Source organism: Coffea eugenioides, chromosome 11, assembly GCF_003713205.1.
Source record: "Coffea eugenioides isolate CCC68of chromosome 11, Ceug_1.0, whole genome shotgun sequence".
In the NCBI taxonomy this organism is placed as follows: Eukaryota; Viridiplantae; Streptophyta; class Magnoliopsida; order Gentianales; family Rubiaceae; genus Coffea; species Coffea eugenioides.
In genome coordinates, this window is record NC_040045.1 from 24,059,136 (window position 1) to 24,082,075 (window position 22,940).

Genomic DNA, 22,940 nt, shown 5'->3' on the forward strand with positions numbered 1-22,940 from the left:
TGAGAGGCTGTGTGCAGTGGTACTGTTGCTCAAGCAACTTGATGGAATCTTTTATTTCTTCCTTGTCAATTCCCCATTTGCCTAATTGAATTAGTAGGGTTTTGGTTATGTCAATTTGCTTTTATGCACCGAATTTGGCAAAGATTTCTCAGTGCATTGCTGTACATTTCGTTTTAACTTTTAACTTTCTCATCTTTTTGTCCGTAAACATTCTTTGAGTAGATATCGTAAAACTTCATCCAACTTTGGATTTGATTTTGGAACAAGTTAAATTACTTTAATATTTTGGGTCCTTCACCGCAAAGCTACGCAATTAGTCATGCTTATCTTGGCAACTGTGCCATGAAACATTCATTTAGCGATTAGAGTTTAACACACTGTATCCTGAGTTAAAGCGTCACCATATGTGAATTTCTAATTTCTTCTTCTATTATTTGTGAGTTTATTTATAGTAGTATTATTTAGTTGGGTATTACTCCATTATTTGTGAGTTTATTTTTTTTTATTTTACGATGCAGGGGGTGTTCGGGCTTTCGTCGCGACTAATCCCCTGTGACTCGGGAGAACGTATCTCAACTCACTCCAAACACGATAATCACGAGACTCGAATACTGTTTAATACCTTAAAAAAGTACTACATAATCGGCGAGCTAACCCGCGGTGGCTATTTGTGAGTTTATTTACAGTAGTATTATTTAGATGTGTACTACTCCAATCATTTTACGTTCCTTTTGATCTTGTTAGGACAAAAAAAAAAAAAAGCAAACAAACAAACTATCAAGCGTCTTTTCTGGAGACCAAGGAAGGAAGAAATGCTTCTCGTCCACACGTTCTCTAACTCACTGATTCGCTAGCGAAGTCCAAAGGAAGGCTCCAGATTGTTCACCGCCAGTACTACGCTGCTAAACTCCAAAAAACACTTCTTACAAAAGTCATGGAATCATGCCTTATCAGTTGCAGCTTTTTCCAACGAGCTGTCTAACTCTAAAAGAAAATGTTGCAAAGAAAAGTTGCATTAATCGCATGCCCTTGCAGACGATGACATTGACACAGCTGTGAAATAACTACTGTGCTTTCGCAATCGCCAAAGTGAAAAAAATACATTATATCAATTTAATATATGTAAAATAAAACTTGGCTACACAATTAGTCACTGTGCCATGAAGCATTCATTTAGCGATTAGAGTTTAAAACTGTAGACGCAGGAGATCTTGAGTTAATGCGTCACCATATACGAATTTCTAATTTCTTCTTCTGTTATTTGTGAGCTTATTTATAGTATTATTTAGTTCGGTATTACTCCAATCATTTTATTTTCCTTTAATCTTGTTAAGGAAAAAAAAAAAAAAGCGCAAACTCTCAAGCCTCTTTTCTAAAGACCAAGGAAGAAGAAATGCTTCGGTTGGTTTCTACGCGCTCTCTCACACTCTGATTCACTTGTGAACTCCAAAGTAAGGCTCAAGGACCACCGGTACTTCACCGCTAAACTCCAAAAAACTTCTTACAAGTATCATGGAATCATGCTTATCAGTTGTAGCTTTTAATAAGAGGCTGTCGAAAACAAAAGTGGCAGAGAAAACTTGTGGGGAAGGAAAATTATTTGGGATGGGGATCATTTTTTCAGTTAATTACTTTAGCTTATGATTACGAAAAAATTATTTAGCTGAAAAATAAGCCTTAAGTAGATTATTAGTTTAACAATGTTACAAACTATTAAGGTAAAAGTGACTAGGAGAAACATCCTTTATTTAACTATGATACGAATGGATTAAATTAGACGGCATTGGGGGGATGTCACAGTAGTTTGGTTACCAATTTGAAAAGAAGAAAAATAATTAATGATCAAAATATAATGACGAGTATGTGAAAGTCAAGCGGCCTTAATTCACGTTGCCAAAAAGAGAACGCATTGGACATTAATGATTAAACAATAAATACTAACAAAAAAAATTTGCTCAGGGATCAATTTTTTTTTTTTTTATGAGTACCCCAAGAATTCATATAGAAATTAACTCCGACGGCCGTGGAGCTATCAGCCGATTGTCTTTAAGGCGAATGAGCAAGTTTGAATGACTATTTTTCGGAGTTTCGGTTAAAAAAATATTGTAGCGATTTGATGTATGCAGGAATAAAAATGTGATTAAAAAACATAAAATTTTTCGAGAGAAAAATTGCAATCCAAATGAACTTTATAAATTTTACTCGGACACATGGTTTCTACAAAACTTGAACTTGGCAAGGGGTTCAAGCTGGGGAGTGTGTATGTAACAACATTCGGATTCGGGTTTAGATGATGGAGTAAAATTCAAGGATAGGAGATTATTTGAAATATTTATTTTAATATTTTTTATGATGTGATGTATGTAAAATAAAAAAGTGATTATAAAGATAAAAAGATATGTTGGAATTTATGTTTGGAAAGTACGTAAATTATTTTTTGGAAAAATCGTTCAAAACGTCCCTTACATTTTGTAAAATAATTTTTTTCGTCCCTTATTTTTAAAAGTGTACTTTTATATCATTTACAAATTCACATTGATCAAATTTCGTCCCAATTTAGCTTTCTAACTAATTTTTGGTCGAAATTCACCATGTGCCTTGCACGTGATCATTTTTTAAGAACAAAATTATCAAATCAAAATTTATATAATCCGATCTATAATCTCTCACATTTTACAAAATGAATTATTTCGTCCCTCACATGTCACTAAATGAATATTTCATCCCTCGTATTTTACAAAAGAAATTTTTTATCCCTTATTGATCATGTGTATGAATAAATTTTTTAAACTCATATATATATATATCTATTTGATTTCACCTGAGCAATACAAATAGCATGTAATATATCTCTATTTGATTTCACCTAAACGTACTGTTCAGATGAAATTAAAATAGATATATGTGGGGGTTTAAAAAAATTGTTAGTTTTCACTCATGTTCATTTCTTTTTACTCGAAAATTGAAAACAAAGATGATATTTAATCCTAAACATTATAAAGTGTTTATATCGAATTAAATTTGGACACAAAAAAATAAACAAAGGAAAAGTATGACAAAAAGAAATAAGTGATTGACACTTTCAAATTTTAAGATAATTATAAGGTAAGAAATTAAATTGTTGGTTTTAAAGGTGACGAGCAAAAATTTCTTATTTAAACTGCAATTTATTTGCGTGACTATAGAATTCGACTTAGAACCGATTAATTAGATGACCTTATTACACAACTCAATAAATAAATTATTATCAAAATAGAAAAGGTTACAAATATTAAATATATTCACATGGTGAAATCAAATATATATATATATATATGGGATTAAAACAAAATTGTTAGATTTAAACCCATGTCTATATCTATTGAATAGAATATGTATAACTATAATTAGTCTGTTTAGGTGAAATCAAATAGAAATATATTACATGTTATTCGTAGTGTTCAGGTGAAATCAAATACATATATATATGAATTTTAAAAAAAAGACTATTTGTACACATAGTCAATGAGTAATGAAAAACTCATTTTGTGAAATGTGAAGGATGAAAAAGTTTATTTTGTGACAAATGATCTCATTTTTTATTTTCTATTCTTTTCTTCCCATTCATTTGATATATTTCACGATACTAGTGTTTCGCAACGTAATCTTTCAATTTTCTCTCACACATTTTTTGTAATTTTCATCAATTATCGTTAAATTTTTTGGTTGATTAAGATGTACAAAGAGCTATATTTGATTATTCATTTTAGTTTTAAACTGACTTTTCTTTTTTATTTTTTCCATTGGACTAGCAATAATGCTCGTCAACCGAACCAAATTTATTATGGTACGGTGTACAGTAGAACGAGCAGCCAGGCCAGCACCGTACCACTCTGATTTATTGTGGTCTGGGGCACCGTAATAATGCATCGTGTGGGGGCGGTGACGGGGACGGAACTAGCAAGTGACAAATGTAGAGATTGAGTGGACTTCAAGCTTTGTTAATCTCGGTATCTTCTGTTTCTCGTGTTCCTAATTTTAGCAGAGAGGTTTCGTTTGCCGGTTACAAGTTGTTGCTTGAGTGTTGTCATATGTGAATTTTTCGTTTATTGACGGTTCTCAAGAAGCGCGAGGTGTTCGTAGTGCTGCGGTTAACTATAATCTGATTTTGTCTTGCATTTGAAGATAGTAGTGTTTGACCAAACATCAAATTTTGCCCCAGAGGTCGAATATGTGCTCTTGGTGGTTTGGTTTAGTGTGTAGTCGGAGACGTTCTTAGCTTTTAGTTCATTGCAAAACGTTCTCATGGTGGTTAATACACTCTTAATACTCTTAGCTTCTAATCAGTTTTCGGTCAACAATTTTCAGTAAAGCCCAGGTCATATAAAAGAGCCAGTCAAGAAGAAATTCAATAGCATACAAAACGAAAGGTTTCAGTGTTTCACACTTCAGAGTCAACCAGTCAAGGTAAATTGCCCCCCTTTGCCATTACAGGGTAAAACCATCATCTTTTGCAGAAATCCTGTCCAGTACAGAAAATATACATCAATCTCATCCAAAAAGGCCGACGAAATGCTGCCCTCAATCCTAACCATGTGGGGCCGAACAATAATAATGCACCTCGTGGACATTTCAAAAGGACAGCACGTGTCTACTAACATTTGTCAATGTCTAAGTCAGATAAATTGCTCTTCTTGCTATGTAAGAGTAAAGCCATCATTTTGTGCTAGTGAATTCCATCCATTAGAGAAAATATAAATCAATCTCATCCAAGATGGCAGACGCAATCCTATCCTTTGTAGTAGAGAATATAGGCAAATTGGCTATTGAAGAAGGAAAGTTTCTGCAAGGCGTTAGCGACCAAGTCAGACTCCTTCGTCACGATCTCAAACTGATACAATGGTTCTTAAGAAATGCAGATACGGAACGGACTACAAGGGACAGTATACAACAGTGGGTTCCGGAGTTTAGAGCTGTCGCTTATGAAGCTAGTGATTTGGTTGAAGATTATGCTTTGAGGGTTTCAATTTCAAGCAACGAAGGCTTTACAAGTACTCTAAAGAGGATTGCTTGCATCGCCACAGAAGGTTATACCATTCATGATTTGGGTTTAAAGATTCAAAGTCTGAGAACTAGGATCTCTAATCTCACCAAAAATTTTGGCCAGTTTGGGCATGTAATGACCAGAACGGAGGAAGCAGAGTCGAGAGCTCCATTCAGGCGGCAACAGTTAAGGCACGCTTACTCCTCTGTGGCCGACGAGGATGTGGTTGAACTGCCTAATGATGTTCAGGTGCTGGTTAAATATTTGCTGAATGAGGCGGCAGAGCGCAAAATAAGTGTGGCTTCGATTTTCGGCATGGGAGGCATAGGCAAAACCACTCTTGCTAGAAAGATATATCACCATGAAAGATTGAAGCATTATTTTGAAGGTTTTGCTTGGGTTTGTGTGTCACAACAATGCCAACCAAACGATCTCTTGCAAAGCATTCTACTCAAGCTTATTCCTGAACAAAGAAATGTGATTGTGACGAGCAAAGAAGATGAGCAAAGGAGGCTGCTTCAACAGCACTTGCGAGCTAGGAGATGTATGATAGTCCTCGACGACATTTGGTCAAAAGAAGCTTGGGATTGCCTAAAAGACGCAATTCCAATTTCGGAGCATGGATCCAAAATTTTGTTCACAACTCGTAATAGAGATGTGGCAACACATATTGCTCCATATGGTTATCACCATCCACTGAGTGGTTTGACCAACGAAGAAAGTTGGGAGTTGCTACAAAAGAAATCATTGTGGGCGAGCAATGGGGCAGGTAAAATTTTCCCCTTTATTCACATTAAATTCATTGTACGTAAAAGGATATGTGCGTGTGTGAGACTGATAGTCCTACAATTTCATCCACATGACGAAAAATTTTGAGTACATTTTTGACTTGCTAACCAAGACAATAAAACACGTTTCGTGTATATCAGTGCCAATTTTTAATGATAGCTTTTCTGAAATTTTTAACAATTGAATTACTACAATGGAAACATAATTTTTTTTTAATTTTTATTTTTAGATTCATACAATCCAGTAGATTAAAAAAAAACTAAAACGCGTCTTAAGATAGCCTTTTTCTAAGACTATTGATAGGTCTCAAATATTTGGATTGGGAGACTTATCGGTTAACAGACTATTAAGTTTTCCGTATAGTTGTTGAATGATAACATGATGCTTATGAATGATAGATGCGTCGTAGTTGATATTAATTCAGTTTGTGTAATGCTACACAGGTTGTGAAGATTTGGACAAGATGGAAGAGTTGGGAAAGAAAATGTTGAATAGCTGTGGGGGTCTTCCATTGGCCGTGGTGGTTTTGGGTGAAATTCTTAGAACTAAAAAAACCCTCAAGGAATGGAATGAAGTGCATGAGAATATCAAATTCTATCTGGCTAGGGGAGAACAAATTGGAAAAGAAGGAGAGGTGCCAAAGATTTTAGCTTACAGTTACTATGACCTCCCCTGGCAATTAAAACCATGCTTCCTTTACTTGGGTAAATTCAGGGAAGATTCTAACATTGGAGTAGAGAGTTTATATCAGATGTGGATAGGAGAAGGTATGATATTTGAGAATGATAGAAGGGGGCAAGAACCAATGATGGATGTTGCAGAGCGTTACTTGGAAGAATTAGCAAATAGATGCATGGTTGAGGTTAAAGTAAATGAGGAGGGGAAGCGTGCAGTAACAAGGTTGGAGTCATGTCGGCTTCATGATCTTATGAGAGATATGTGCTTAGCCAAGGCAAAAGAGGAGAATTTGTACAAGGTGGTCGACCATAGTACTTCACTAGATTCTCCTCTTGCAATTGAAGCACAATATGGTTTAGTCCTTCGTTTGCTTCCAAAAGATATCTCTAAATACAACTTTCCGCCAAAAGAACAAAGTACGCATCTGCGCTCATTCTTGTGTGATCCATTGGAATATTTTATTCCAGGGGTGAGAATAATGTCCCAAGTCAACAATTTGAAGATGCTTAGAGTTTTGGCAATTTTATCCTTCGATATGGCCTCCGGAAGTTGTTTTCTCAAATCACCTCTGGGATATATTGGTAATCTTATCCATTTGAGATGTTTGAGATTGAAATGCCAATATATAAACTTGCCATATTCCTTGGGCAATTTAAAGTGCTTGGAAACTCTTGATTTATCTGGTAGTTCTCGTTCTTGTAGAATACCGAACGTGCTATGGAAATTGGAACGTTTGAGATATCTTTATCTTCCAGACTGGAGGTGGTGGGACGCTCACCCTAAGCTGCAGTTAAACAAGCAGCTGGAGATACTTGAATCATTCGATAACAGGTTTTGCTATCCTAAAGAAGTATGCAAATTATCGAATCTCAGAGCTTTCAAAGCAATAGTGTATAAAAATCTTGAGGACCTGGAACACATCATCAATCATATATCAAACTTGGACTGCATACGCATTAGCTCACTTAGAATCGTTGACTTTGATTTTTGCAGCAACAAGGGTTTGGATGTTCTTTCAAGGGTGTTGTTTAGTAGGAATATTCATGAATTAGAGATCGACGATAGCTTATGCAAGAAGTTACCAGATTACCAATCCCATATGTTTCCTGATCCTGCAGGACTTACTCGATTAAAACTGCAGTGGACTGAAATTGAGGAAGACCCAATGGCAACACTCGAGAAGCTTCCTAACCTGAGAATACTGGAACTTGGGTCATATTCTTTTCTGGGCCGAGAAATGATCTGCCACTCGATGGGATTTCCCCAACTGAAAGATCTTGGGCTTCATTGTTTGTGTAATTTACAACAGTGGACAGTGGAAGAAGGGGCCATGCCTAAGCTCTCAAGTTTATGGATTGGGGAGTGTGAAGAATTGGAAATGATTCCAGATGGGTTGAGATATGTAACCACCCTAAAAGAGGTATCTCTTGTGCAAATGCCTGAAAAATTCAACAACAGAGTTACGAGAGAGAATGGTCAACAAGGAGAAGATTATGATAAAATAAGCCATGTGCCTTTGGTTAATATCAGCAGGTACTCTTTTTCTCCTTTTACTTTCTCCTTCTCCAATTTTTCTCCTTTTAATATTCAATTTACGGTTCTTGAAATTCCCTTTTTCTTTGCAATCTCAATTTTGATAAGCTTCACCAACATCATTCAATATTTTCTTTTGTCTTTTTAATGACTATTATTTTTTTTATAACTTTTTTTTCCTCTTCGGAAGAAACAGGATCATAGTATTTGCTCCGTGAGATGCTTTTTAATCCAAATATTTATTTTTGTTTATCTAAGACATCATTGATACGTTACAATTTCATCATTTATTTTATTATTAATTTTCCCTATTACCTGACCTGATGTGGATTAATTGTTAGATTCTACTCACTTTTAAAAATTTATATTTATTACAGGGAGTAGAACTAAAATACCATAATAAGTGCTAATTTGACAGTCATGAGAAAAGAGCTCAAGTAACAGGTGTCCAGAGGTATTTTTGAAATATCAAGACGCGACCCTTTTTGGTAATTTACGGAAGACAGCATTAAGGGAAAGAACGAAAGGCTGGAGTTTTCTTCCAGTGGGCAGCCGCAAAGCAGGAGGGATTTGAGAGTAGGAACTAGATAGGCATAGATAGAAAATAGGAGCAGGGAACAAGCACTACGGAAGCTTGGCTTTTGACTTTTCTTCTTTTTAGCTCTTAGTAGTTTCTTTTCCTTCTTCGTATGTCAGACGAAGTGAAAACAATCAATGACCTTTTGTAGCTTTGCTATCTTTTCAAATATTCGTACGAATAGAATTTTCCCAATTTCGAAGGACAATGACCGCTGCTTTCTTTACAATTTTGTATGGATTTTTTACATCCGGGATGAACTAAAGTCGCTTTTCTAGTCAAGGAACAACGGAGGTTTTGATTCGTTTAAAAATTATGAGATCGATTTAATTTTATTTATTCTTCTTATTTATTTATATTTGCATATTCTTCGATTGCAGTGCTTATGATTGTTAAATTAATTGATTATCTTGGATCCGGATAGCGAATTGATTTAGTAACCTATTGTCAATTAGGGCATTAAATACGTAATTATTTAATTGCCTTAAAATAGTGACAACTGGCCTGATTGGGTTTGTATCAGGGAAATACGCGGGTTAATCTAAAATAACCCTAGTAGTGCATTATTTGGTTAGAATAGAGCTCCTCTAATACGTAAGGCAATTGGAAAATTAAATCTTACGGGCGTACCTAGAATTATTTTTTAATTAGAGCAGTGATTAATGGGCGTACCTTAATCACCGAGACAGTAAGGAGAAGTTGATTATCATCGCTTATTTGACAGTTATAACCTATTTATTAGTAAATAATTGAAATTATCTTTGCATCGATGATCAATTAGGTGAACCATTGCTGAAATTATTTCTTGATTAGACCTTTAATTATTATTACCCTGATTTTAGTGAATTGTCATTTAATTTTTAGTTGGCTATTTTATTTTTAGTTGAGTTGCTTTAATTGTCATACTATATACAAAAATATCCTCCCGTGTTACTTTGGATTTCAAAAGAGACAAATATTCCCAGTCCCTGAGGATACGACCCTACTTGCCCTGTTTACAAATTAATAATTATTTGTGAAAAAGTCATCCCATTTGGGTATATCGGATCAAGCAAACTTTTCGGGAATAGGATGAATCAAGTAACCCATTGCACACCTAGAGTCCCTGCTCCAGTACTTGGAATCGAGTTTTGGTTAATTTAATTGGCAATTAAGTTTATTTTTATTATTGCACAGGCATCGACAACCTGTCAATCATCTAATGCAATTCTTTTTCATGACCAGTTAACGAATTTTGGTGAAGAGGAAGTAAGTTCATATTTGAATGCATTGTGTTCCATCCTGTAAGGTAAATCAAAAGATTTTGCTTATTTCCTCATCTGTGGAATTGGATTGACATAATCTCTCACGAATTAAATTTAGTGGATTAGTATGTGTCACCGTCGTATAATGTGACAGAATGTTGCATGGCATAAAAAGTGCCTATCAACTGCTTAAACTATTTGTTCTTTCCATTTAATTGTTTTAGATTACCATCCCTATTTAATCAAATATCTTTGATTAAACTTAAATCTGTTTAGATAGAGAAGGATCAGGTTCCCTTCAAGTCTTATTGATATCGAAACCAACAATAAGAACTCGCGTTAATTCAATCAAGACTATGTACTTTAATTTCTAGTACAAATGGCATGACATGTTTGTTGAGTGATAATGCACTTTGGTTCCTAGCCACCAAGTCGACTAGGGCTAGGAAAGTTATTGGATTTTTTACATAATTTAATACACACACGTAACTTTATATGTATAAATTTATTCATTTAGACCAATTCGTGTATATAAATATACATCAAACATTGAAAGAAATATAATAACCATACAATCGTATTAATCCTACCCCAATCCCCCGTTGAACTACAAAGTTAGTGTTTCAAAGTGGTACAGTCTAGTTATCTATTATAGAATTTTATGAGACTACGTATTAATATGGGGAGAAGAAACATAGGATTCTCTTGTTTAGTAGATCTCATAAAATACAGGTTTTGGATTCAAAACCTGACATGATTTAATAGGTCGATCAACCTCATATCAGCTCCACAACACTAACATGGATGTAACCGGAGTTGTAGGCTAGAGTAAAACCTAATTCAAGTAGTGAGTAATATGTTATGCGATAAACTAATCATGAGTTATTGTAGTGACATGGCAAAATTTTTGTCCGAAGAGAATCCATCTTCAATAAATACAGAAGTAACTGTTCCCAAGTGTTAATCAAACAAAGGCAAAGAGGGGCTGGTGGAGTAACATTGCTCAAGCATTTGATGGATTCTTGATGACTTCCCAGTGGATACTCTATTTGCTTAATTGAATTGGTAGTGTTTTTGTTATATGAACTCACTTTTGTGCACTGCTACATTTTAGTGAGTTGTTTTTGCTTATTCTCATGCTGTGTTTTGACAACGTTTGTGAGTAGAAATGCAACTGTCTTCGTAACAGTTTTATCCAACTTTCAATTTGTTTTCCAAGCAACTATAAGTTACTACAAAGTTACATTAATCAGTCAAAGTTTCCCTAGGCTGTGCCACCAAAACAGTGAATTGAAAATAGAAAGCAGAAGTGTCAACAACAGCATGAAATCTCAAGCCTTTTTTTTTTTTGGGCTTTTTCCCTTGAAATGCATCTCCTAGTTTCTACTCGTTCTTTTATCCACTGCTTCACTGCAAGGGATCATCTACTAGTTCCACTGCTTCACCTCTCCACTGCACAAAACTTATTAGAAATCTCACAGAATCACACTTTTGAAGGGGCAACTTTTCCCTGCGGGCCGCCAACATAACTTTTGACTCTTAGTCATATCTAGGCTCATAGCTACTCACTTGGTCCCGTTGAATGAGGAATTCTTCCGGGATGTTTGCGTGTAATTTCCGGGTGACGTATTGATATTATTGTTTGTTCAGTGGTGTTTAGATTGTAATATTCTATCGAAATATTTTTTATATTTTTTATAAATATATTTTTTAATTATTTTTTCTTGTATTAAATTGTTTTTTTCAGAAACTGAAATAAACACACACACCCTATAATTAGACTAAACACACCGGAATTAACAGTTAAACTAGCCCAAGAAGAGCAATCTAAGCGGGACTCACAAGAAACACTCATCCAACCAATTGGTTTTTGTATCAAATTGTTACGGTATATTTTAAAAAAAAAATTAAAAATAGCGATTCAAAATGGGATTTTAACTTCTAACTTTGCAGTTTCACGTTTGAACAACTGGGCCCTATCTTTCATGCAAAGCAGTGAAGCTTATAGATACAAATATTATTTTAGGTGAAAGATACACATAAATATGGGACCTCAATTGACTGAATCAATTGGTGAATTTAAATTAGATAAGATAAAATCCTGTATACACTTTATAAAAAAGAGAATGACAAAAAAAAAAAAAAGAAGATCGAGATGGGTTATAGTAATTGGTTACCGGAGATAGCGTGGAGCCACCAGCAAGGTGGCTTTGAGTTTGATGAGCTTGGGAAGATCTGTCCGGCCAAAGTGGGTTCGGATAACGCAACTCAATCCAAGACCCGATTTAGGGGAACCAACCGTAACGACAATTACTAAAAGATTTTCAGAATTTTTACAATATATACATCCAAACACAAGTGATTGTTGTTTTGAGTTTTAATATTATATTTTTATTATTAGTATTATTTTTTTGGAGTTGGAAATTTGAAAGGGACCAAACACTAGGCTTGGCCTAGTAATAAAGTCAAATGATCTTTTTTTTTCTTCCTTCCCTGTTTGCAGAAAAAAGCCAAACAAATTAGGTATCTCTACGATTTAAACTTCTCATGTTTTTGAAAAAATTCTATGGTAGACTTAAGATAGAAGAGCTGCCGCTCTAGCTAAAAATTTCCAAGAAGTTCTATTGGGACTAAAAGCAGCCAAACAAGAAAAAGAATGACTTAAATTCTTAATACTTTCAGCTAAAAAACAATCTGGTTTTGGATTAATTACTGGCTAATTAACTAGGTAATAAATTCTATTATCATTAAAAAAAAAAGGGTTTTAGTGGAAAACTGAGGGTTGAATTTTGATAAGATTTGACCCCTTTTTGCCCAACTATGGTCCCTATCCTATACGTGTAGTTGGGTGGCAATATGTGAGTGTCATGTTTCGACATAATTAATAACACTGCTTGATACACATTTTTGTTACATGTATCATTAAATATAATTTATGACTTTAGTTTAGCAATAAGATCATTCTACTTATTTGAGTTAAGAACATAAAAATTTTAAAAAAAAAAATTTTAAAAATATTTCTTATTAGCCTTAACATACATTTTCCAACATTTTTGTCATCTCAAATAGTTCACATAGAAAAATTGCTATAGTCAAGTAAAATTTTCAAATAACTTTCAATGCAAATGGATCAATCATTATATAACTTAAAGTAGATCCAAGAGTCCAACAAAAGATAATTATTATGATATCTTAATAGCTTAGGGGGCAACGCAACTATAAAAGGTAATTTTACAAAATTTGGGGGAGGAGGGAGGGCAAATATAATATAATTTAAAATCTTCTCAAATTTCCGAATGCTGTTGTGATTTTACCGAAGTTGAGTGGGTGCAATTACCCGCCTTCAACTATACATGGCTTCGCTGGGTGCGAAAGCTTGGAGTAGCGGCACAAATATTATCCCTCTGGATTACCTATTTACCTTTATCTAAAATTTTATAACCTCATAAATTCATCCGAATGTCTCATTACTTTTCTCTTGATCTCTACATTAACATGCTAAAAATGGTATGCTTTTTGTGAATACTTTGGCATTCAATTTTCATGAAACATTTGAACAACGAAAAATGAGTCAAAATTGTAACAAAATTTGTAACTATCAATCAGAGGGTGAAACTTAGTCAATTTCACACGAAATTTTATATATAACTTATACAACTAATAAAATAGACTATGAATGGTGTTGATTTTTGCAATAATTGTTATATTAATATTATTGGAGTATAATGAAGAGAAATTCTCTCCAACACTAAGAGCACATGTTAATTCTATCAAGGCAATTTAGTTTTTATTATTTTTTTGAGCCAACACTATTTAATTTATTCTTAGTACAGCATTACATATATTTGTCAATGGCAAACACTTGAGTAGACTCTGTCTACATAGATTTAGTAGTTCAAAATTTGTCACACCATCTCATTAATTCAAGTATTGAAGATGTGGCAAAATTTGGACTACCAAATCTACAAGTTTAGGTCTATCCAAATTTTTACCTTTATCAAGTGGTTATATACTCTTTTTTTTTTTTTTTTTGAAAAAAGAGGAGCGTCAGCCCCTTATTTTATTAACCCACAAGTAAAAAGTACACCGAGCTCATGAAATGCCAAAAACCTCAAAGTCGGAGAAAGGGAAAAATCTAACTATATGAGAAAGGAAAAAATCTAGCTATATGCTTTTAAAAGCCCTAATGTGCGGAAACGAACGGAGGTCCATTCCAAAAGCAGCACGAACACTTCACGGGAGATCTCTCAAAGAATAAAAAAACGCATCCCCTCAAAACCTCAATGAAGCAAGAGCATCAGCTACTGAATTCGCTTCCCTAAATACATGGGAAAGATCAACCTGTAAATCGCCAAGGATCTGCTTTATGCTTCTCAATGTATTAGACAGGGACCACTTTACGACCCATCTCCACGAAAACTCAAGAGTCAGTTTCTGCAAGACAAGAGCGATAACGCTGATTCCATTCTCACTTGCATTATATACTTATATCAAGTGGCTATCTATTCTTGAATTTTGTGAGGCTACATAATTTGTGCAAAACAAACATGGGGTTGGTTTGGAATTTTTTTTTTCAAATATTATTCTACTTATATTATAAATATATAATTTTCAATCTCCTTTTTATCCCATATATATCATATCACGAAAAATACTACAATGTTTAGTTAAATAATTTTTACAAATAATCTCCTATCCAAATGCACCCATAGATAAGCACATCCTCAAACCTTTTTGTATGCGTATTATGTTCTCTTTTAAATCTTACTTTGTTCTCGTTTTTTTTCTTCTTTTTTTTTACGTCTTTTTTTTTCCTTCAGGCTTTTTACTTGTGACTGTTAATATAAACTTAATTCTTGTTTTGCACAAAGGGAACGCTATTGAAAGAGTATCCATCCGCAATACAGAGAGATGCCATGATGGATTAATTGGGATGCTGAAGTAGTTGATGAACCCTCACATTCAGGACAATCCTCCTTCCTGTTTCCTAATTAAAGCTAATGTTATAATGATTATTGTAATTTGCGGGATTATTAGGTTTCAATGGAATTTCTTTTGCTTCTTCTCGTGTGGTTTGATTTTTGACGACATTTGTGTCGTTTTGCATGTAATATCTTACTTCATGCTGCAATTGTTGTTGTAGCATAATAAATTGCCAGATTCTGCTTTTCATCCTCCTGCCATTTCTCAAATTACTGGTCGAGACAAAGATTCTCCTGAATTGTCTTGTCTTGGCCGAATACCTGGGCATCAAGGGTGATGTAAACAAAAAGAAAGAAACATAACTGGCTTGTAAGACAAAATTCCAGCCCTGCTTTAATATAAGGGCAAATTACTTTTTAATTTCCTAGTTTGATGTTTTATCATGGAACTCCTCTATGTTTTAAAAACATACATATAACCTTTTCATGGTTTGAATTAAAGTGTTACCGTTTAGTTTCTCCATTGCAACTAATGGTAAATAGTACATGTCAAAGTCAAACTAATGAATTGATAAATTCATTCTTTCACTACTTTTTTTTTTCTTTTTCCTTTTCTTTCTCCCTCTCTCTTTTTTGGGGAAGAGAAGAGATGATTTTGAAAACCTATACTTTGGCCTTTAAAATCTCAATTTTCTCCAAATACAATAGAGATGGAAGGAAATAAAAAATAAATAAATAAGAAACAAAAAAGATGAAAGGAAAATATAAACAAATAAATAAGAAACAAAAACTACCAAATCTTTTTTGACTACAAGTATCATTATAGGTTTTTAAACCAAATCTTTAATGGTGTTTTTATTTCTTATTTATCAATTTTTTTATTTCAATTTCTTCTTTTTCTATGTTTGGAGCAAAAGAAAAAGAAGCAATAAGACAATAAATTTATCAATTTATTAGTTTGATTTTTGACTTTTTACTATTGATTGTTAGTTTTAACAAAAAAAAATTAATGGTGATACTTTAATTCAAACCATAAAAAGGGCTATGTATAGGTTTTAAAATCACGGGAGATTATGTGGTAAAATAGTAAACTACAAGAGGTAAAAGATAATTTATCCTTAATATAATCATTTCCTTCTGAGGAATGCCCAAATTTTGTACTTAAAAACACATTGTTCAGCACATGGACTAGATTTTACCACAGCCTACCGCTCCATTTACATTTATGTTGAGAAATGGTATTAGATTGATAGACATAAACTTGACAACTCATCTGAAGCTTTTGGGTTTAAGGGCCTCAAAAGATCAACTCTTACATAGTATGGTATGTTAGAGCATGTTATAGCATGAAAGACCAATTAAATCATGTGGGACTTTTGGGTTTTAAGGGCCTCAAAAGTGTGTAGTTTAATCTCAACCAATTAACTTATCCTGTTTGGATTGTTATTTTTAAGAGTTTTTATAAAAAAAAATATTGTACCGATTTAATGTATGTGAGATAAGAAAAAGTTATTGAAAAATATATTCAAAAAAAATGTAAAATTCTTTTTTTTTTTTTTTAAGAAAACTACAATCCAAACAAGGTCAACTTTGAACAAAAGAGAAACCATGATAAATAAAGAAAGAAATAACTGTTCCGAGTGTTAAATCAAACACGACAATGAGAGGATATGTGCAGGAGTACTAGCGCTCAAGTAACTTACACACACTGACTTGGTTGTATCATCAACATATTTTTCAATCACATTTTTATCTCACATACATCATATCAAAAAAGTGTTACAGTATTTTTTTACAAAATTATCTCAAATAATTTACTATCTAAACACTTTAGACGCAATTCTCCATTTGCCTAATTGAATTAGTAGTGTTTTGGTCATGTTAATTTGCTTTTATGCACCAAATTTGGCAAAGATTTCTCAATGCATTGCTGTACGTTTTACTTAATTAGTTGTTATTGCTGTATTCTGATGTTTTGGTCTGTTGTCATAAAACTTGATTCAGATGTGGATTTGATTTTGAAGCAAGATAAATTGCTTTAATCCTTTTGGTCCTTCGTTGCAAAGCAATATAATTACTCATGCTTATCCTTGTCATTGCATTGTGCCTTGAGATTTTGATTCAATGATTAAAGTTTAAGGCCGTAGACATAAAAGATCCTGAGTTAGAGCGTCACTAGATGTGAATATCTAATTTCTTCTTCCATTACTTGTATGTTTATTTATGCTATTATTTAGTTACGTATTACTCCGATGGTTATATGTTACTTTTAATCTTGTTATAAAAAAATGCACAAACTACCAAGCCTCTTTTCTAAAGATCAAGGAAGGAAGAAATGCTTCTATTGCTTTTGCTTTCATGTCCATCGAGCTTTTGCTTTCATGTCTCTAATTTGCTATTTTGCTTTCATAATGGTTTGCTTTCATCTCATGTCCATGGTGCTTTTGCCCTTTTTTTAATTTATTTTTTATTTTTTAGGACATAGCGCTTTTGCTTTCATGCACCGTGTTGTGGGGACCGAACGAAATAATGCACCGTGTTGTGGGGGCCGAACGAGCTGGCCAGCTCCTTGAAAATTCAAATGAGCTTGTCCGTGGAGAAATCCAATAGCATACAAAGTTTTCAGACTTCCAATGTCAAGATGTGAAAGCCTTCTAACATTTGCCAATATCTGAGTCAGATAAATTGCTCCCCTTGCTATGTAAAAATAGAACCATCATCTTTTGCTAGTGAATTCCATCCATTATAGAAAATATACATCAATCTCATCCAAAATGGAAGAAGCAATCCTATCCTCTGCAGTAAAGAATATAGGTAAATTGCTTATTGACGAAGGAAACTTTCTACAAGGCGTTAGCGGGCAAGTCAGGCTGCTTCATGACGATCTCAAACGGATACAAAGGTTCTTAAGATATGCAGACACGAAACAGACTGCAAGGGACGCTGTACAACAGTGGCTTCCGGAGTTTAGAGCCGTCGCTTATGAAGCAAGTGATCTGGTTGAAGATTATGCTTTGAGGGTTCAAATCCGAAGGAACGGAGGCTTTACAAGTACTCTAAAGAGGATTGCTTGTATACCCGCAGAAGGTTATACCCGTCATGATTTGGGTTTAGAGATTCAAAGTCTCAGAACTAGGATCTCTAATCTCACCAAAAATTTTGGCGAGTATGGAAATGTAATGGCCAGATTGGAGGAAGGAGAGTCGAGTGCTCCATCCAGGCTGCAACAATTAAGGCGGACTCACTCCTTTGTGGCTGAGGAGGATGCGGTTGGACTGCATTACGATATTGAGATGCTGGTTAAATATTTGCTGAATGAGGTTGAAAGAGAGCACAAAATAAGTGTGGCTTCGATTTTTGGCATGGGAGGTATAGGCAAAACCACTCTTGCTAGAAAGGTATATCACCATGGAAGGTTGAAGCATTATTTTAAAGGTTTTGCTTGGGTTTGTGTGTCACAACAATGGCAACCAAAAGATCTCTTGCAAGGCATTCTACTCAAGCTTATTCCTGAACAAAGAAATCTGATTATGACGAGCAAACAAGATGAGCTAGCAAGGCTGCTTCAACAGCACTTGCGAGCTAGGAGATGTTTGATAGTCCTTGACGACATATGGTCAACAGATGCTTGGGATTGCCTAAAAGATGCAATCCCAGTTTCGGAGCATGGGACCAAAATTTTGCTTACAACTCGTAACAGAGACGTGGCAGCATATGTTGGTCCAAATGGATATCACCTTCAACTCCGTTTTTTGACCGAGGAAGAAAGTTGGGAGTTGCTTCGAATGAAATCATTAAGGGAGAGTACCGGTGAAGGTAAAATTTTTCCGCTTTATTAACATTAAATTCATTTTATGCAAAATGCCACGGTGTATAAATTTAAATAAATAAATAAATAAAATATATGTATGTATGCATGCATGCATATGCCGAAAAATGATAGTCCTACAATTTCATCCGCATGACAAAAAATTTTGAGGACATCTTTGAATTGCTAACCAGGACATATAAAACATGTCTCGTGTATACCAGTGGCAATTTTTAATGATAGTCTTTCTGAAATTTTTAACAATTGAAATACTACAATGGAAACATAATACCTTTTGCATTGTTACCATTTAGTTAAACTACTTGATCTTTCTTTTTTCCCAGATCCATATAATCTAGTAGATTTAAGAAAAAAAGGATCTCTTAGAATAGCCCTTTTCCTTGAGAACCTTGACTATTGATAGGTCTCAAGTCTTTACGTTGGGAGACTTGTTCGATTAACAGTCCGTTAAGGTTTGCGTATAGTTGTTGACTGGTAACCATGATGCTTATTTCTCATTATGGAAGATCTACTGTGATTGAACCATGGATTATATGAGAAATGAATGACAGATGCGTCATTGTTGAAATTGAATTAGTTTTGTTTAATGCTGCACAGGTTGTGCAGATTTGGCCAAGATGGAAGAGTTAGGAAAGAAAATGTTGAAAAACTGTGGGGGTCTTCCATTGGCCGTGGTGGTCCTTGGTGGAATTCTTAGAACTAAAAAAAGCCTCAGAGAATGGAATGTGGTGCATGAGAATATCAAATCTTATCTGGCTAGGGGAGAAAAAATTGGAAAAGAAGGAGAGGTGCCAAAGATTTTAGCTTATAGTTACTATGACCTCCCTTGGCAACTAAAACCATGCTTCCTTTACTTGGGTAAATTCAGGGAAGATTCTGACATTGCTGCAGAGAGTTTGTATCAGATGTGGATAGGAGAAGGTATGATATTTGAGAAAGATAGAATGGGGCAAGAATCAATGATGGAAGTTGCAGAGCACTACTTGGAAGAATTGGCCAAAAGATGCATGGTTGAGATTAAAGTGCATGAAGGGAAGCATGCAGTAACAAGGTTGAAGTCATGCCGGCTTCATGATCTTATGAGAGATCTATGCTTGATCAAGGCAAAAGAGGAGAATTTGTATAACGTGGTCGATCAAAGTACTTCACTAGATTCGCCTCCTGTAATTGAAGCACAATATGGTTTAGTCCTTCGTTTGATTCCACAGGATATCTCTGAGTACAACTTTCCACCAAAAGAACAAACTAAGCATCTTCGCTCATTCCTGTGTGATCCGTTGGAAGACGAATGGCAATATTTTTCAGGGGTGGGAATGATGTCCCAAGTCAACAATTTGAAGATGCTTAGAGTATTGTCAATTTTATTCTCCGATATGGCTTCTCAAGATTGTTTTCTCAAATCACCGCTGGGATATGTTGGTAGTCTTATCCATTTGAGATGTTTGAAATTGAGGTGTGCTGATTTAAACTTGCCATCTTCCTTGGGCAATTTAAAGTACTTGGAAACTCTAGATTTATCTGAAAGTTTTAATTGCAGAATACCGAATGTGCTATGGAAATTGGGGCGTTTAAGGTACCTTTATCTTCCAAACTTCAAGAACTTTCAACCTAAGCTGCGGTTGAACAAGCATCTGGAGATACTTGACGCATTCGATAATGAATTTTGCTATCCTAAAGACATATGCAAATTATCAAATCTCAGAGCTTTCAAAGCAAGAGTGTATTACAATCTTGAGGACTTGGAACAGATCGTGAATCATATATCAGACTTGGACTGCATGCGCATTAGCTCACTTAAAATCATTGGCTGTAATTTGGCCTGGATAGACTCCAACAACTCGAACAACAACAACAGGGGCTTGAATGTTCTTTTAGGGGTGTTGTTTAGTAGGAATATTCATGAATTAGAGATCATGGGTATTTTGTGCAAGAAGTTGCCGGACTACCAATCCCATATGTTTCCTGATCCTGCAGGACTCACTCAATTAAAGCTGTTCAATACTCAGATTGAGGAAGACCCAATGGGAACACTTGAGAAGCTTCCTAACCTACGAAGACTTGAATTTCACTTAGAATCTTTTCTGGGGCAAGAAATGATTTGCCAATCAATGGGATTTCCCCAACTAAAACATCTCTGGCTTGAAGATTTGGGTGACTTAAAGCAGTGGAAAGTAGATGAAGGGGCCATACCTAAGCTCTCAAGTTTACGGATTGAGTATTGTGAAAAGTTGGAAATGATTCCAGATGGGTTGAGATATGTAACTACCCTAAAAGATGTTTCTCTTGCGGGAATGCCCGAAGAATTCAACAATAGAGTTAGGATAGTGAACGGTAAACAAGGACAAGATTATCATAAAATAAGCCATGTGCCTTCAATCAATATCCGCAGGTACTCTCTCTCTCTCTTTTTACTTTCTCCTCCTCCAATTTTTCTCCTTTTAATTTTCAATTTACCGTTCTTGGAATTCCCTTTGTCTTAGCATCTAGTTCCAATCACAGGTTTGATAAGCTTCAAAAACATGATTCAATATTTTCTTTTGAGTTTTTAATGACCATCGTGTATTTTTATCTCTTTTCTCCTCTTTGAAAGAAACCGGATCATACTACTTGCTGTGTGAGATTCTTTACAGTTTTAGCTTCCAAATATTTATTTTTCTTTATCTACGACATCATCTACTGCAATTCTTGCTCCTTGACTAATTAAGGAATTTGGTGAAGAGGTAGTAAGTCTAAATTTGAATGCTTTGCCTACCATCTTGTAAAGGAAAAATCAAAAGATTTTGTTTATTTCCTCATCTTTGGCAATGAGTTTACATTATCTCTAACAAATTAAATTTAATGGATAAGTATGTGTTATCGTCATATAATGTACTCATCAACAATGTTGCATGGCTTAAAAAATGCCTTCCAACTGTTTAAACTATTTGTGCTTCCCATCCCATGTAATTGTTTTAGATTACCATGCCTATTTAATCAAATATCTTGGATTAAACTTAAAATCTGTTTAAAATTTGATGATAAAGAATGATGATGTTGCCTTCAAGTCTTATTGATATCAAAACCAATAATAAGAGCACGTGTTAATTCAATCAAGACTATTTTTTTAATTCGTTACAAAATGACATTACATCTTTGTTGAGTGATAATGCACTTTGATTCCATTCTCAGTTAATACATCATCCCTAGTTCCTAGCCCTAAGTGGATTTGGGCCAGATAGAGTTAGGATATTTTTTTCACTTGTAAAGTTATTGGATTTCTTACATAATTTGATATATGTATAATTTTTTATATGTAGACCAATTCAATTTTATATATGGGCAGAAGAAACATAGGATACTCTTGCCAAAGTCTCGCTTAAGTACTCCCTTAGACATGTTTGTATGCATATCAATTTTTCACTTAACTCTTTCTTTATTTTCTATTTTTTCTCAAGATTGTTTTAGTTGTTGTTACTCCTATCTTTCCTAAATCATACATTCATACTTGTTTTGCAGTGAATGGAGCAGTTGATCAAGCCTCACCTTCAAGTGATCCTCTTGTTGCCCAATTATAATTATACTAGTATTTTTATTTATAGGATTGCTACATCTGGGTTTTGTTCTTTTTTTTTTTTTTGGGCATGGTTTTGTGTCATGATGCTGTTGAGTTAACATTTTACTCCATTTACAACTGTCTTGTAGAAAAAGAAAATTACCATAATGTGCTTTTCTCCCTCTCCCATCAAATTACTGTGTCAATGTGTGTTTTTGTTATATGAACTCGCTTTTATGCACTGCTACATTTTAGTTGTTTGTGAGTAGAAATACAGCTTTCTTCGTAACAGCTTTATCCAACTTTCAATTTGTTTTTCAAGCAAATAAGTTGCTGCAAAGCAACATTAATCAGTTAAAGCTTCCATTGGCTGTGCCACGACAACAATGAGTTGAAAATAGAAAGCAGGACTATCAATACTAGCATGAAATCTCTAGCTTTTTTTTTTTTTGCTTTTCATTTTTGGATTTTTTTCCCCGAAGGACGAAGATAGGAGGAGATGCATCTACTGGTTTCTACTCATTCTCTTATCCACTGCTTCACTGCAAGAGATGGCTCAAGTCCCAGAAGTAATTCACCTCTACACTCCGCAAAACTTATACTAGAAATTTCATGGAATCACACTTTTCGAAGTGCAACTTTTCCCTACAGGCCGTCAACATAACTTTTGACTCTTAGTCATAGCTAGGCTCCTAGCTACACACTTGGTCTCATTGAATGGGAAATTTTCATGGATGTTTGCATGCAAATTGCCCGTAGATATATAACTACAGATCGCCCCTTTCATTCTGGGGTGACGGAGGGATCGTATCA

At 34.5% G+C, this 22,940-nt stretch overlaps 3 protein-coding genes across 3 annotated transcripts; all 3 read left to right on the forward strand.

Annotated features, from left to right (window-relative positions):
- Window positions 1-4,753: 4,753 nt before the first annotated feature.
- LOC113752082 (putative disease resistance protein At1g50180) lies at window positions 4,754-6,221 on the forward strand. Its single transcript, XM_027296221.1, has 2 exons — window positions 4,754-5,792; window positions 6,211-6,221. The coding sequence occupies exons 1-2, from the start codon at window positions 4,754-4,756 to the stop codon at window positions 6,219-6,221; spliced, it is 1,050 nt and encodes a 349-aa protein (XP_027152022.1).
- Window positions 6,222-6,258: 37 nt separating this feature from the next.
- LOC113754223 (probable disease resistance RPP8-like protein 2) lies at window positions 6,259-7,496 on the forward strand. The gene is made up of 2 exons (XM_027298583.1): window positions 6,259-7,071; window positions 7,193-7,496. The coding sequence occupies exons 1-2, from the start codon at window positions 6,276-6,278 to the stop codon at window positions 7,225-7,227; spliced, it is 831 nt and encodes a 276-aa protein (XP_027154384.1). The 5' UTR covers window positions 6,259-6,275; the 3' UTR covers window positions 7,228-7,496.
- Window positions 7,497-18,094: 10,598 nt separating this feature from the next.
- LOC113754124 (probable disease resistance protein At1g58602) lies at window positions 18,095-22,342 on the forward strand. The gene is made up of 3 exons (XM_027298466.1): window positions 18,095-18,582; window positions 19,193-20,984; window positions 22,091-22,342. The coding sequence occupies exons 1-3, from the start codon at window positions 18,129-18,131 to the stop codon at window positions 22,104-22,106; spliced, it is 2,262 nt and encodes a 753-aa protein (XP_027154267.1). The 5' UTR covers window positions 18,095-18,128; the 3' UTR covers window positions 22,107-22,342.
- The last annotated feature ends 598 nt before the right edge of the window (window positions 22,343-22,940 follow it).